This window comes from Salvelinus alpinus, unplaced genomic scaffold, assembly GCF_045679555.1.
Source record: "Salvelinus alpinus unplaced genomic scaffold, SLU_Salpinus.1 scaffold_160, whole genome shotgun sequence".
Taxonomy (NCBI): Eukaryota; Metazoa; Chordata; class Actinopteri; order Salmoniformes; family Salmonidae; genus Salvelinus; species Salvelinus alpinus.
Genome location: NW_027256101.1, coordinates 39,470 through 55,717, shown reverse-complemented (window position 1 = coordinate 55,717; position 16,248 = coordinate 39,470). Strand labels below are relative to the sequence as shown.

The 16,248-nt window shown below is 45.5% G+C and overlaps 1 protein-coding gene across 1 annotated transcript in view; it reads right to left on the bottom strand.

The window, feature by feature from the left end:
• Positions 1-557: 557 nt before the first annotated feature.
• LOC139567287 (synaptojanin-1-like) overlaps positions 558-16,248 on the bottom strand; it is a gene marked incomplete at its 5' end in the record, with an annotated part of 54,031 nt that continues 38,340 nt past the window's right edge. The window contains 5 exons of the mRNA XM_071388709.1: positions 558-616; positions 4,453-4,491; positions 4,837-4,959; positions 10,305-10,490; positions 12,597-12,762. Of these exons, the coding sequence (XP_071244810.1) occupies positions 573-616; positions 4,453-4,491; positions 4,837-4,959; positions 10,305-10,490; positions 12,597-12,762 (558 nt within the window). The remainder of the gene's footprint in view (positions 617-4,452; positions 4,492-4,836; positions 4,960-10,304; positions 10,491-12,596; positions 12,763-16,248) is intronic.

Below are 16,248 nucleotides of genomic sequence, written 5' to 3'. Positions count from 1 at the left end.
GTTACCACTATTATATAGCCATGCTATAAGGCAGTGTTTCTGTTACCACTATTATATAGCCATGCTATAAGGCAGTGTTTCTGTTACCACTATTATATAGCCATGCTATAAGGCAGTGTTTCTGTTACCACTATTATATAGCCATGCTATAAGGCAGTGTTTCTGTTACCACTATTATATAGCCATGCTATAAGGCAGTGTTTCTGTTACCACTACTATATAGCCATGCTATAAGGCAGTGTTTCTGTTACCACTACTATATAGCCATGCTATAAGGCAGTGTTTCTGTTAAAGCCCTAACACTTAACTTTATTCAGTTAAACAACTCATCACCAATCCTTAGATTTGAATCACGAGTGTGAGCGCAAGTGCAAAAAACTAAACATGCCCTTCCCTCGGGGTCCCCAGGACCAGCCCCCTCCTCGGGGTCCCCAGGACCAGCCCCCCTCGGGGTCCCCAGGACCAGCCCCCTCCTCGGGGTCCCCAGGACCAGCCCCCCCCCCCCCCCTCGGGGTCTCCCCAGGACCAGCATTGAGAGGTGTTGTAGGTGTTGTTATCACAGTTCCTCGTCACTACTCACCTGAGGCAGGTCTAGCGAGCGCAGGGCTTTTTTGTCCTTCGCCGGCAGAAGCAGCACAAAGGAAACCAGACTTTAACATTAGGTTACTTTTCATTTCAAACCACTGTATGTTACCTACCTACCGTTTCAAACTACCGTTTCCACCTACCGTTTCACCCTACCGTTTCAACTACCGTTTCAACCTACCGTTTCCACTACCGTTTCAACCTACCGTTTCCACCTACCGTTTCAACCTACCGTTTCAACCTACCGTTTCCACCTACCGTTTCACCCTACCGTTTCAACTACCGTTTCCACCTACCGTTTCACCCTACCGTTTCCACCTACCGTTTCACCCTACCGTTTCAACTACCGTTTCAACCTACCGTTTCCACCTACCGTTTCAACCTACCGTTTCCACCTACCGTTTCACCCTACCGTTTCAACTACCGTTTCAACCTACCGTTTCAACTACCGTTTCCACCTACCGTTTTAACCTAACGTTTCCACCTACCGTTTCACCCTACCGTTTCAACCTACCGTTTCACCCTACCATTTCACCCTAACGTTTCACCCTAACGTTTCACCTCCCGTTTCAACCTACCGTTTCACCCTACCGTTTCACCTACCGTTTCACCCTTATGTCAGTGGCCAAACTGCAACACATTCTCCACTTCAGATACACCCTTATTACACAGGAGTAACCATCTCAAACTACACAAAACACAAGGTATTTTAAATAGGCTGCATCCTCAATGACAACACATTCGTCAAGTCCCTATGTTCATATCAAAAGTAAAGCACTTTATAGGGAAGAGGGTGCCATTTTGGACCACAGATATAGCCCAGCCCAGGGGTGTTCAAACCTCTCCTCAGGGACCCCTAGCCGTTCCATGTTATTTGACCTATTCCAGAACAGGCACCCCTGATTTTAACTTGTCAACTCCTCATCCTCAACCCCATGACTAAAGTGAATCAAGGGGTGAACGACAACAATTGTAAAACGTCTTGAGGATCCCCCTGAAGAGAGGTATTAAAACCACTGGCCTAGTCTCAGGTTACATTCTACTATCAAAGAGTAAAACGGACAGAAGGGAGACGTACGTCCTGGTTGATTCTAGAAGAGATTCTCTGATCACCTTGAAACGCTACTTCACAAAAACACGAGCTATTCTAAAAACAGGCTGAATCCCAATTCACTATAACTCAATAAGGAACAACACTTAACCTAGCCTATACCTCAACACAAACACATTCAATTCTACTCTCAGGGTAGAAGCAGACAGAAGGCTATTTCTGTTTTAATTCTATTGGACAATCATAGAGTTAAGATAGATGACTCACTTGCCACAAAGTCTGTTTTAAACACGGGGCAGTGCCATTCATAGAGATATAATATTACTACGGTGCCATTGAGGACTGACAACATCTCAGTTGTCTGGATGGTCACAGGGGACATTGTGGCAAAGATGTGCCATTTATCCAACTCTTTTGTGTGGAAACCATGATCACATGACGCGAGGAACACATCTAGATCTACAGATATGTTACCTTCGCTACCCCTCCTAGCCAGAGCAGGGCTTAGTGTATTTTCTCCAGAATATTCTCCAAAGTCTTAGAGCGGGAGGAACGTAAACACAGGGCTCAAAATGAAGGACAAGACATAACTACAATACAACACAACACTGTTATGATGATGAGGCTGGGGTTAACTGATGACGAGGCTGGGCTAACTGATGACGAGGCTGGGCTAACTGATGATGAGGCTGAGGTTAACTGATGATGAGGCTGGGTTAACTGATGATGAGGCTGGGGTTAACTGATGATGAGGCTGAGGTTAACTGATGATGAGGCTGGGTTAACTGATGATGAGGCTGGGCTAACTGATGATGAGGCTGAGGTTAACTGATGATGAGGCTGAGGTTAACTGATGATGAGGCTGGGGTTAACTGATGATGAGGCTGGGTGAACTGATGATGAGGCTGGGTTAACTGATGATGAGGCTGGGTTAACTGATGATGAGGCTGGGGTTAACTGATGACGAGGCTGGGTTAACTGATGACGAGGCTGGGCTAACTGATGACGAGGCTGGGCTAACTGATGACGAGGCTGGGCTAACTGATGACGAGGCTGGGCTAACTGATGACGAGGCTGGGCTAACTGATGACGAGGCTGGGCTAACTGATGACGAGGCTGGGCTAACTGATGACGAGGCTGGGCTAACTGATGACGAGGCTGGGCTAACTGATGACGAGGCTGGGCTAACTGATGACGAGGCTGGGCTAACTGATGACGAGGCTGGGCTAACTGATGACGAGGCTGGGCTAACTGATGACGAGGCTGGGCTAACTGATGACGAGGCTGGGCTTACTGATGACGAGGCTGGGCTAACTGATGACGAGGCTGGGCTAACTGATGACGAGGCTGGGCTAACTGATGACGAGGCTGGGCTTACTGATGACGAGGCTGGGCTTAACTGATGATGCGGGTAACTGATGTGGCTAAGAGGCTCGGTTAATTGCTGAAAAGGCTAACTGATGAAGAGCCTAAGTGATGAAGAAAATGACTGAAGTCATTGTTGATTTGTGTGCAGGAATAAACCTTGGGGAGCAGCAATATTCTGTGCCAGGCCTTTGATTCCTGTTTAACTGTGCTTCCTGTTTAACTGTGCTTCCTGTATAACTGTGCTTCCTGTATAACTGTGCTTCCTGTTTAACTGTGCTTCCTGTATAACTGTGCTTCCTGTTTAACTGTGCTTCCTGTATAACTGTGCTTCCTGTATAACTGTGCTTCCTGTTTAACTGTGCTTCCTGTATAACTGTGCTTCCTGTTTAACTGTGCTTCCTGTATAACTGTGCTTCCTGTATAACTGTGCTTCCTGTATAACTGTGCTTCCTGTATAACTGTGCTTCCTGTATAACTGTGCTTCCTGTATAACTGTGCTTCCTGTATAACTGTGCTTCCTGTATAACTGTGCTTCCTGTTTAACTGTGCTTCCTGTATAACTGGTGTTAACCACCTTAAAAGGTTGCCTAATTCCACACTGAAATCAAACCAGTCTCCGAGGGCTGGTTTCCTGGACAGATACATTTTAAGATCATCCATTGAACGTGCTTCTTAGTCCAAGACTAGGATGAATCTGTGTCTGGGAAACCGGCCCCTAGACAATTACCATACCAGAGAGCATGAAAATGAGTTGCAGTTAACAACAAACCACTAAACAATCACCACACCATTTGCATGAATAAGCCACGTTGTCACGTAAACCACCACAGAGTAGTAAACCAGTCTGTCGCCACAGTAACAGCTACAGGTCTACTACAATAAGCCACCGTACAGTAGTAAACCAGTCTGTCGCCACAGTAACAGCTACAGGTCTACTACAATAAGCCACCGTACAGTAGTAAACCAGTCTGTCGCCACAGTAACAGCTACAGGTCTACTACAATAAGCCACCGTACAGTAGTAAACCAGTCTGTCGCCACAGTAACAGCTACAGGTCTACTACAATAAGCCACCGTACAGTAGTAAACCAGTCTGTCGCCACAGTAACAGCTACAGGTCTACTACAATAAGCCACCGTACAGTAGTAAACCAGTCTGTCGCCACAGTAACAGCTACAGGTCTACTACAATAAGCCACCGTACAGTAGTAAACCAGTCTGTCGCCACAGTAACAGCTACAGGTCTACTACAATAAGCCACCGTACAGTAGTAAACCAGTCTGTCGCCACAGTAACAGCTACAGGTCTACTACAATAAGCCACCGTACAGTAGTAAACCAGTCTGTCGCCACAGTAACAGCTACAGGTCTACTACAATAAGCCACCGTACAGTAGTACACAGCAGCAGTGATATCACAACATCTATCTGTCAGGCACAAAGCCTTTTTACCTCCCATGTCTCTTCTCCCGGGCATAGGGCTAAGGCCTCCTTCGAGCAGGAAGGAAGGGGTGAGATTACAGTGTTACACCGACCCTTATTCATTTACAGTTACTAAAGTGTTTCCTTTACCAAGATGGGATGGACGTTTCATCACGTCGTTAGGATCTCATTGTCCATTCTAGACGTCTAATATGTAACTATATGGTTTACATCAGTCAACTGAACATCTATACAGAACACATTTCACCAGATTATCATATTCAACCATCTTGATTCCTCATAAACCTTAAAATGGTCAAAAATATATAATATCTATATTTCACTGGGGATGCACATAGTAGTAGAGGAACGAGGTCAACATGGTGTGAAGGGGTATATCGAGACAGCCAATACCTGATGGAGGAGGAGGGCGTTGGGGAGGAGCAGGTCGGGCTGGCGGGGCGTTGGGGCGAGGAGGAGGAGGGCGTTTAGGCTCCAGGGCCTGAGGAGCACCAGGCTGGAAGTCCACTGGAGTCCCTGGGAAAGAGAGCGAGAGACAGAGAGAGCGAGAGACAGAGAGAGCGAGAGACAGAGAGCGAGAGACAGAGAGCGAGAGACAGAGAGCGAGAGACAGAGACAGAGAGAGCGAGAGACAGAGAGAGCGAGAGACAGAGACAGAGCGAGAGACAGAGCGAGAGACAGAACGAGAGACAGAGAGCGAGAGACAGAGAGCGAGAGACAGAGAGCGAGAGACAGAGAGCGAGAGACAGAGAGCGAGAGACAGAGAGCGAGAGACAGAACGAGAGACAGAGAGCGAGAGACAGAGAGACAGAGAGTGAGAGACAGAGACAGAGAGCGAGAGACAGAGAGCGAGAGACAGAGAGCGAGAGACAGAGAGCGAGAGACAGAGAGCGAGAGACAGAGAGCGAGAGACAGAGAGCGAGAGACAGAACGAGAGACAGAGAGCGAGAGACAGAGAGCGAGAGACAGAGAGCGAGAGACAGAGAGCGAGAGACAGAGAGCGAGAGACAGAGAGCGAGAGACAGAGACAGAGAGCGAGAGACAGAGAGCGAGAGACAGAGAGAGAGAGAGTGAGAGACAGAGACAGAGAGCGAGAGACAGAGAGCGAGAGACAGAGAGACAGAGAGTGAGAGACAGAGAGCGAGAGACAGAGAGCGAGAGACAGAGAGAGAGAAACAGAGAGAGAGAGACAGAGAGAGAGACAGAGAGAGAGAGACAGAGAGAGAGACAGAACAAGAGACAGAGAGCGAGAGACAGAGCGAGAGACAGAACGAGAGACAGAACGAGAGACAGAGCGAGAGACAGAGCGAGAGACAGAACGAGAGACAGAGAGCGAGAGACAGAACGAGAGACAGAGAGCGAGAGACAGAGAGCGAGAGACAGAGCGAGAGACAGAACGAGAGACAGAACGAGAGACAGAGCGAGAGACAGAGAGCGAGAGACAGAGAGCGAGAGACAGAGAGCGAGAGACAGAGAGCGAGAGACAGAGAGCGAGAGACAGAGAGCGAGAGACAGAGCGAGAGACAGAACGAGAGACAGAGCGAGAGACAGAACGAGAGACAGAACGAGAGACAGAGAGCGAGAGACAGAGCGAGAGACAGAACGAGAGACAGAGCGCGAGAGACAGAGCGCGAGAGACAGAGAGCGAGAGACAGAGAGCGAGAGACAGAGAGCGAGAGACAGAGAGCGAGAGACAGAGCGAGAGACAGAGAGCGAGAGACAGAGAGCGAGAGACAGAGAGCGAGAGACAGAGCGAGAGACAGAGCGAGAGACAGAGCGAGAGACAGAGAGCGAGAGACAGAACGAGAGACAGAGAGACAGAGACAGAGCGAGAGACAGAGCGAGAGACAGAGAGCGAGAGACAGAGAGAGAGACAGAGAGAGACAGAGACAGAGAGAGAGAGAGACAGAGACAGAGAGAACAATACATGTTATGCACCAGTGTCTCTCATTCATAGTCCTTCAGTACAAATTTCATTTTTACCAGACTGGAATTTAGAATATTTTTTCCCCAAATGTATTTCACAAACAAACAGCAACTGGGGACACAAACTATTAAGCTGGTTTGAGGTTGCATAGTTGCAGAACACAGCTCATATGACATAGGAGGCTGGGAGTATTGGTCTAATCAGTATATCTAGAGTACTGAACAGGGACACTCCGGTGTAGATAAAGACACTGCTAACTAAACACCAAAACCAGCAGACAGGCACAAAGACCTAGCAGCATAGCAGACAGCTACCTATAGATGGGAACCTGTGTTTGACCTGCTGGGTCAACGCTACTTCTCCTGCTGGGGGAGGGGCTTAACCCTGTTTTACCTGCTGGGGGAGGGGCTTAACACTGTTTTACCTGCTGGGTCAACGCTACTTCTCCTGCTGGGGGAGGGACTTAACTTCTTATGGCTGGGGGGCAGTATTGAGTAGCTTGGATGAATAACGTGCCCAGAGTAAACTGCCTGCTACTCAGGCCCAGAAGCTAAGATATGCATATTATTAGTAGATTTGGATAGAAAACACTCTGAAGTTTCTAAAACTGTTTGAATGATATCTGTGAGTATAACAGAACTCATATGGCAGGCAAAAACTTGAGGAAAAAATCCAACCAGGAAGTGGGAAATCTGAGGTTTGTAGGTTTTCAAGTCTTTGCCTATCCAATATACAGTGTAAAATCTGGTCCGATTGCACTTCCTAAGGCTTCCACTAGATGTCAACAGTAATTAGAACCTTGTTTCAGGCTTCTACTGTGAAGGGGGAGAGAATAAGAGCTGATTGAGTCAGGTGTCTGGCAGAATGCCATGAGCTCAGTCTTGCACGCGCCCGTGAGAGGTAGCTGCGTTCCTTTTCCTTTCTAAAGACAAAGGAATTGTCCGGTTGGAATATTATTGAAGATTTATGATAAAAACATCCTAAAGATTGATTCTATACATCGTTTGACATGTTTCTACGAACTGTAATGGAACTGTCGTCTGAACTAAGTGCCTGCGCCGTGTGAATTTGGATTTGTGAACTAAACGCGCAAACAAAAAAGAGGTATTTGGACATAAATGATGGACTTTATCGAACAAAACAAACATTTATTGTGGAACTGGGATTCCTGGGAGAGCATTCTGATGAAGATCATCAAAGGTAAGTGAATATTTATAATGCTATTTCTGACTTCTGTTGACTCCACAACATGGCGGGTGTCTGTATGGCTTGTTTTGGTCTCTGAGCGCTGTACTCAGATTATTGCATGGTGTGCTTTTTCCGTAGAGCTTTTTTTGAAATCTGACACAGCGGTTGCATTAATGCATAACACTTGAATCTTTTATCAATGTTAATTATGAGTATTTCTGTAAATTGATGTGCCTCTCTGCAAAATCACCGGATGTTTTGGAAGCAAAACATTACTGAACATAACGCGCCAATGTAAACTGAGATTTTTGGATATAAATATGAACTTTATCGAACAAAAGATACATGTATTGTGTAATGAAGTCCTATGAGTGTCATCTGATTAAGATCATCAAAGGTTAGTGATTAATTTTATCTCTATTTCTGCTTTTTGTGACTCCTCTCTTTGGCTGGAAAAATGGCTGTGTTTTTCTGTGACTAGGTGCTGACCTAACATAATCGCATGGTATGCTTTCGTTGTAAAGCCTTTTTGAAATCGGACACTATGGTGGGATTAACCTGATGAGGACCAGGGGGTGCTATTTTCACTTTTGGGGAAAATCGTATGATATTTAAACGGCCTCGTACTCAATTCTTGCTCGTACAATATGCATATTATTATTACTATTGGATAGAAAACAGTCTCTAGTTTCTAAAAGCGTTTGAATTATTTCTCTAAGTGAAACAGAACTCTTTTTACAGACATTTTCCTATCCGGAAGTGAGATTTCCAAATGCGAAGTCTCTCTTTAAGACCTTGTCTATAAAAGGGCATGTCACTTATGACTGTAGAAACACGTCATACGCCTTCCCCTGGGTGTCATGCGGAAGTGAGAGCAGAAATGAGTTGATTATCTCGTTCAGGGGTTGTATACAACCTCTTTGAGTGAGAAGTGCGCACTTAATTTTTTTTGGAAGGCGCGAAGTTGGATCTGGAGTAGCCTCCTGGAAAACTAAAAAAGTTCAAACAGGTGCAGTTAATACAGGTAATGAGTGGAGAACAGGAGGGCTTCTTAAAGAAAAACTAACAGGTCTGTGAGAGCCGGAATTCTTACTGGTTGGTAGGTGATCAAATACTTATGTCATGCAATAAAATGCAAATGAATTACTTAAAAATCATACAATGTGATTTTCTGGATTTTTGTTTTAGATTCCTTCTCTCACAGTTGAAGTGTACCTATGATAAAAATTACAGACCTCTACATGCTTTGTAAGTAGGAAAACCTGCAAAATTGTCAGTGTATCAAATACTTGTTCTCCCCACTGTATATATATCCTATATATCTTTATATATATATCCTATATATGTATCCTATATATCCTTATATATATATCTCCTTATATATATCCTATATATCCTAATATATATATCCTAATATATATACCCTATATCCTATATATCCTTATATATAAATATCCTATATATCCTTATATGTATCCTATATATCCTATATATATATATATATATCCTTATACAAGTCGGAAGTTTAAATACACTTAGGTTGGAGTCAGATGCTGGAGGAAACAGGTACAAAAGTATCTATATCCACAGTAAAACGAGTCCTATATCGACATAACCTGAAAGCCACCCAGCAAGGAAGAAGCCACTGCTTCAAAACTGCCATAAAAAAGCCAGACTACGGTTTGCAACTGCACATGGGGACAAAGATTGTACTTTTTGGAGAAATGTCCTCTGGTCTGATGAAACAAAAATAGAACTGTTTGGCCATAATGACCATCGTTATGTTTGGAGGAAAAAGGGGGAGGTTTGCAAGCCGAAGAACACCATCCCAACCGTGAAGCACGGGGGTGGCAGCATCATGTTGTGGGGGTGCTTTGCTGCAGGAGGGACTGGTGCACTTCACAAAATAGATGGCATCATGAGGCAGGAAAATGATGTGGATATATTGAAGCAAAATGTCAAAACATCAGTCAGGAAGTTAAAGCTTGGTCGCAAATGGGTCTTCCAAATGGACAATTACCCCAAGAATACTTCCAAATTTGTGGCAAAATGGCTTAAGGACAACAAAGTCAAGGTATTGGAGTGGCCATCACAAAGCCCTGACCTCGATCCTATAGAAAATTTGTGGGCAGACCTGAAAAAGCGTGTGCGAGCAAAGAGGCCTACGAACCTGACTCAGTTACACCAGCTCTGTCAGTAGGAAGGGGCCAAAATTCACCCAACTTATTGTGGCAAGCTTGTGGAAGGCTACCCGAAACGTTTGACCCAAGTTTAACAATTTACAGGCAATGCTACCTAATACTAATTGAGTGTGTGTGAACTTCTGACCCACTGGGAATGTGACGAAATAAATAAAAGCTGGAAGAAATCATTCTCTCTACTATTATTCTGACATTTCACATTCTTAAAATAAAGTGGTTATCCTAACTGACCTAAAACAGGGAATTTTTACTAGGATTAAACGTCAGGAATTGTGAAAAACTGAGTATAAATGTATTTGGCTAAGGTGTATGTAAACTTCCACTGTATATATCCTTATAAATATATCCTTAAACGTGTGTGTGTGTGTGTACGCTCCAGTGTTCCGGTGTGTGTGTGTACGCTGCAGTGTTCCAGTGTGTGTGTGTGTGTGTGTGTGTGTGTGTGTATGTGTACGCTGCAGTGTTCCAGTGTGTGTGTGTGTACGCTGCATTGTTTAGGTGGTGTGTGTGTGTGTGTACGCTGCAGTGTTAAGGTGTGTGTGTACCTTGCGGTGGTCCAGCAGAGCGTGGGGCAGATCGGCTGGGTCTGCTGGGGGCAGCAGGTTCTCCGTGGGTGGGGGAGTGGGAGGGGCTGCCCCGGGGGGAGGGAGAGGGGGAGGAGAGGGGGGCGGGGCCTGCCCCGGGCTGAAGGTGTTGGGGGAGAATATCCTCCACCTCCTCATCCACATCACCTGGTTGAAAGACACACAGAGAGAGAAGTCACACACACACACACGGATCTACCAAGACAAAACGCCTCGCAAGGAAAACTCCATTGACTTGCCTCGAGGTGGACTGCTACAGTGGGTCTCTTCCTCAGCATAGTTCTCTCTCTTTACTAACTATACAGCATAGTTCTCTCTCTTTACTAACTATACAGCATAGTTCTCTCTCTTTACTAACTATACAGCATAGTTCTCTCTCTTTACTAACTATACAGCATGGTTCTCTCTCTTTACTAACTATACAGCATAGTTCTCTCTCTTTACTAACTATACAGCATAGTTCTCTCTCTTTACTAACTATACAGCATAGTTCTCTCTCTTTACTAACTATACAGCATAGTTCTCTCTCTTTACTAACTATACAGCATGGTTCTCTCTCTTTACTAACTATACAGCATAGTTCTCTCTTTACTAACTATACAGCATAGTTCTCTCTCTTTACTAACTATACAGCATGGTTCTCTCTCTTTACTAACTATACAGCATAGTTCTCTCTCTTTACTAACTATACAGCATGGTTCTCTCTCTTTACTAACTATACAGCATAGTTCTCTCTCTTTACTAACTATACAGCATGGTTCTCTCTCTTTACTAACTATACAGCATAGTTCTCTCTCTTTACTAACTATACAGCATAGTTCTCTCTCTTTACTAACTATACAGCATAGTTCTCTCTCTTTACTAACTATACAGCATGGTTCTCTCTCTTTACTAACTATACAGCATAGTTCTCTCTCTTTACTAACTATACAGCATAGTTCTCTCTCTTTACTAACTATACAGCATAGTTCTCTCTCTTTACTAACTATACAGCATAGTTCTCTCTCTTTACTAACTATACAGCATGGTTCTCTCTCTTTACTAACTATACAGCATAGTTCTCTCTCTTTACTAACTATACAGCATAGTTCTCTCTCTTTACTAACTATACAGCATGGTTCTCTCTCTTTACTAACTATACAGCATAGTTCTCTCTCTTTACTAACTATACAGCATGGTTCTCTCTCTTTACTAACTATACAGCATAGTTCTCTCTCTTTACTAACTATACAGCATGGTTCTCTCTCTTTACTAACTATACAGCATAGTTCTCTCTCTTTACTAACTATACAGCATAGTTCTCTCTCTTTACTAACTATACAGCATAGTTCTCTCTCTTTACTAACTATACAGCATGGTTCTCTCTCTTTACTAACTATACAGCATAGTTCTCTCTCTTTACTAACTATACAGCATAGTTCTCTCTCTTTACTAACTATACAGCATAGTTCTCTCTCTTTACTAACTATACAGCATAGTTCTCTCTCTTTACTAACTATACAGCATAGTTCTCTCTCTTTACTAACTATACAGCATAGTTCTCTCTCTTTACTAACTATACAGCATAGTTCTCTCTCTTTACTAACTATACAGCATAGTTCTCTCTCTTTACTAACTATACAGCATAGTTCTCTCTCTTTACTAACTATACAGCATAGTTCTCTCTCTTTACTAACTATACAGCATAGTTCTCTCTCTTTACTAACTATACAGCATAGTTCTCTCTCTTTACTAACTATACAGCATAGTTCTCTCTCTTTACTAACTATACAGCATAGTTCTCTCTCTTTACTAACTATACAGCATGGTTCTCTCTCTTTACTAACTATACAGCATGGTTCTCTCTCTTTACTAACTATACAGCATAGTTCTCTCTCTTTACTAACTATACAGCTTTGGAAGAAGGCAATATGGAGGATGGATTCAACCATAGTCATCCTCTCCCACATCAGCCTTCTTACCCCCCTCCCTTACCCTCCATATCGTAGTCATCCTCTCCCACATCAGCCTTCTTACCCCCCTCCCTTACCCTCCATATCGTAGTCATCCTCTCCCACATCAGCCTTCTTACCCCCCCCCCTTACCCTCCACATCGTAGTCATCCTCTCCCACATCAGCCTTCTTACCTCCCTCCCTTACCCTCCATATCGTAGTCATCCTCTCCCACATCAGCCTTCTTAAACCCTCCTCCCTTACCCTCCATATCGTAGTCATCCTCTCCCACATCAGCCTTCTTAAACCCTCCTCCCTTACCCTCCATATCGTAGTCATCCTCTCCCATATCAGCGTCCTCGGCCAGCAGAGAGGAGCTGGCGGAGGTAGGGACAGATCCACAGATCCTCTCTACACTCATCTCCTCCTCCAGACTCTTAATCCAACCTGAACTCTTCAGACGGATGTCTATCACCTTACCCAGAACCTACACACACAGAGACACACAGAGACACGCGCACAGAGAGAGAGACACGCGCACAGAGAGAGAGACACGCGCACAGAGAGAGAGACACGCACACAGAGAGAGAGACACGCGCACAGAGAGAGAGATACGCACAGAGATAGAGAGACACGCACACAGAGAGAGAGACACGCACACAGAGAGAGAGACACGCACACAGACACACACAGAGACACGCGCACAGAGAGAGAGACACGCGCACAGAGAGAGAGATACGCACAGAGAGAGAGAGACACGCACACAGAGAGAGAGACACGCACACAGAGAGAGAGACACGCACACAGAGACACACAGAGACACGCGCACAGAGATATTACAATGCAGCTTATCAGTGTGTGAATCAACATTGTCCTAGTGTGTTGCTGTGACGTTGTCCTAGTGTTGCTGTGACGTTGTCCTAGTGTTGCTGTGACGTTGTCCTAGTGTGTTAATGTGACGTTGTCCTAGTGTTGCTGTGACGTTGTCTTAGTGTTTTGCTGTGACGTTGTCTTAGTGTTGCTGTGACGTTGTCCTAGTGTTGCTGTGACGTTGTCCTAGTGTTGCTGTGACGTTGTCCTAGTGTTGCTGTGACGTTGTCCTAGTGTTGCTGTGACGTTGTCCTAGTGTTGCTGTGACGTTGTCCTAGTGTTGCTGTGACGTTGTATTAGTGTTGCTGTGACGTTGTCCTAGTGTGTTGCTGTGACGTTGTCCTAGTGTTGCTGTGACGTTGTCCTAGTGTTGCTGTGACGTTGTATTAGTGTTGCTGTGACGTTGTCCTAGTGTTGCTGTGACGTTGTATTAGTGTTGCTGTGACGTTGTATTAGTGTTGCTGTGACGTTGTATTAGTGTTGCTGTGACGTTGTCCTAGTGTGTTGCTGTGACGTTGTCCTAGTGTGTTGCTGTGACGTTGTCCTAGTGTTGCTGTGACGTTGTCCTAGTGTTGCTGTGACGTTGTCCTAGTGTTGCTGTGACGTTGTCCTAGTGTTGCTGTGACGTTGTCCTAGTGTTGCTGTGACGTTGTCTTAGTGTTGCCGTGACGTTGTCCTAGTGTTGCCGTGACGTTGTCCTAGTGTTGCCGTGACGTTGTCCTAGTGTTGCCGTGACGTTGTCCTAGTGTTGCCGTGACGTTGTATTAGTGTTGCTGTGACGTTGTATTAGTGTTGCTGTGACGTTGTATTAGTGTTGCTGTGACGTTGTCCTAGTGTTGCTGTGACGTTGTCCTAGTGTTGCTGTGACGTTGTCCTAGTGTTGCTGTGACGTTGTCTTAGTGTTGCTGTGACGTTGTCCTAGTGTGTTGCTGTGACGTTGTCCTAGTGTTGCTGTGACGTTGTCTTAGTGTTGCTGTGACGTTGTCAGAGTGTTGACGTTGTCTTAGTGTTGCCGTGACGTTGTCTTAGTGTTGCCGTGACGTTGTCCTAGTGTTGCCGTGACGTTGTCCTAGTGTTGCCGTGACGTTGTCCTAGTGTTGCCGTGACATTGTCCTAGTGTTGCCGTGACGTTGTCCTAGTGTGTTAATGTGACGTTGTCCTAGTGTGTTAATGTGACGTTGTCCTAGTGTTGCTGTGACGTTGTCTTAGTGTTTTGCTGTGACGTTGTCCTAGTGTTGCTGTGACGTTGTCCTAGTGTTGCTGTGACGTTGTCCTAGTGTTGCTGTGACGTTGTCCTAGTGTTGCTGTGACGTTGTCCTAGTGTTGCTGTGACGTTGTCCTAGTGTTGCTGTGACGTTGTCCTAGTGTTGCTGTGACGTTGTATTAGTGTTGCTGTGACGTTGTCCTAGTGTGTTGCTGTGACGTTGTCCTAGTGTTGCTGTGACGTTGTCCTAGTGTTGCTGTGACGTTGTATTAGTGTTGCTGTGACGTTGTCCTAGTGTTGCTGTGACGTTGTCCTAGTGTTGCTGTGACGTTGTATTAGTGTTGCTGTGACGTTGTATTAGTGTTGCTGTGACGTTGTATTAGTGTTGCTGTGACGTTGTCCTAGTGTGTTGCTGTGACGTTGTCCTAGTGTGTTGCTGTGACGTTGTCCTAGTGTTGCTGTGACGTTGTCCTAGTGTTGCTGTGACGTTGTCCTAGTGTTGCTGTGACGTTGTCTTAGTGTTGCCGTGACGTTGTCCTAGTGTTGCCGTGACGTTGTCCTAGTGTTGCTGTGACGTTGTCCTAGTGTTGCTGTGACGTTGTCCTAGTGTTGCTGTGACGTTGTATTAGTGTTGCTGTGACGTTGTATTAGTGTTGCTGTGACGTTGTATTAGTGTTGCTGTGACGTTGTATTAGTGTTGCTGTGACGTTGTCCTAGTGTGTTGCTGTGACGTTGTCCTAGTGTGTTGCTGTGACGTTGTCCTAGTGTTGCTGTGACGTTGTCCTAGTGTTGCTGTGACGTTGTCCTAGTGTTGCTGTGACGTTGTCCTAGTGTTGCTGTGACGTTGTCTTAGTGTTGCTGTGACGTTGTCCTAGTGTGTTGCTGTGACGTTGTCCTAGTGTTGCTGTGACGTTGTCTTAGTGTTGCTGTGACGTTGTCAGAGTGTTGACGTTGTCTTAGTGTTGCCGTGACGTTGTCTTAGTGTTGCCGTGACGTTGTCCTAGTGTTGCCGTGACGTTGTCCTAGTGTTGCCGTGACGTTGTCCTAGTGTTGCTGTGACGTTGTCAGAGTGTTGACGTTGTCTTAGTGTTGCCGTGACGTTGTCTTAGTGTTGCCGTGACGTTGTCGTAGTGTTGCCGTGACGTTGTCTTAGTGTGTTGTCTTAGTGTTGCCGTGACGTTGTCGTAGTGTTGCCGTGACGTTGTCGTAGTGTTGCCGTGACGTTGTCTTAGTGTGTTGTCTTAGTGTTGCCGTGACGTTGTCTTAGTGTTGCCGTGACGTTGTCTTAGTGTTGCCGTGACGTTGTCTTAGTGTTGCCGTGACGTTGTCTTTGTGTTGCCGTGACGTTGTCTTTGTGTTGCCGTGACGTTGTCTTTGTGTTGCCGTGACGTTGTCTTTGTGTTGCCGTGACGTTGTCTTAGTGTGTTGTCTTAGTGTTGCCGTGACGTTGTCTTAGTGTTGCCGTGACGTTGTCTTAGTGTTGCCGTGACGTTGTCTTTGTGTTGCCGTGACGTTGTCTTTGTGTTGCCGTGACGTTGTCTTTGTGTTGCCGTGACGTTGTCTTTGTGTTGCCGTGACGTTGTCTTAGTGTGTTGTCTTAGTGTTGCCGTGACGTTGTCTTAGTGTTGCCGTGACGTTGTCTTTGTGTTGCCGTGACGTTGTCTTTGTGTTGCCGTGACGTTGTCTTTGTGTTGCCGTGACGTTGTCTTTGTGTTGCCGTGACGTTGTCTTAGTGTTGCCGTGACGTTGTCTTAGTGTTGCCGTGACGTTGTCCGAGTGTTGCCGTGACGTTGTCCGAGTGTTGCCGTGACGTTGTCCTAGTGTTGCCGTGACGTTGTCCTAGGGTTGCCGTGACGTTGTCCTAGGGTTGCCGTGACGTTGTCTTAGGGTTGCCGTGAC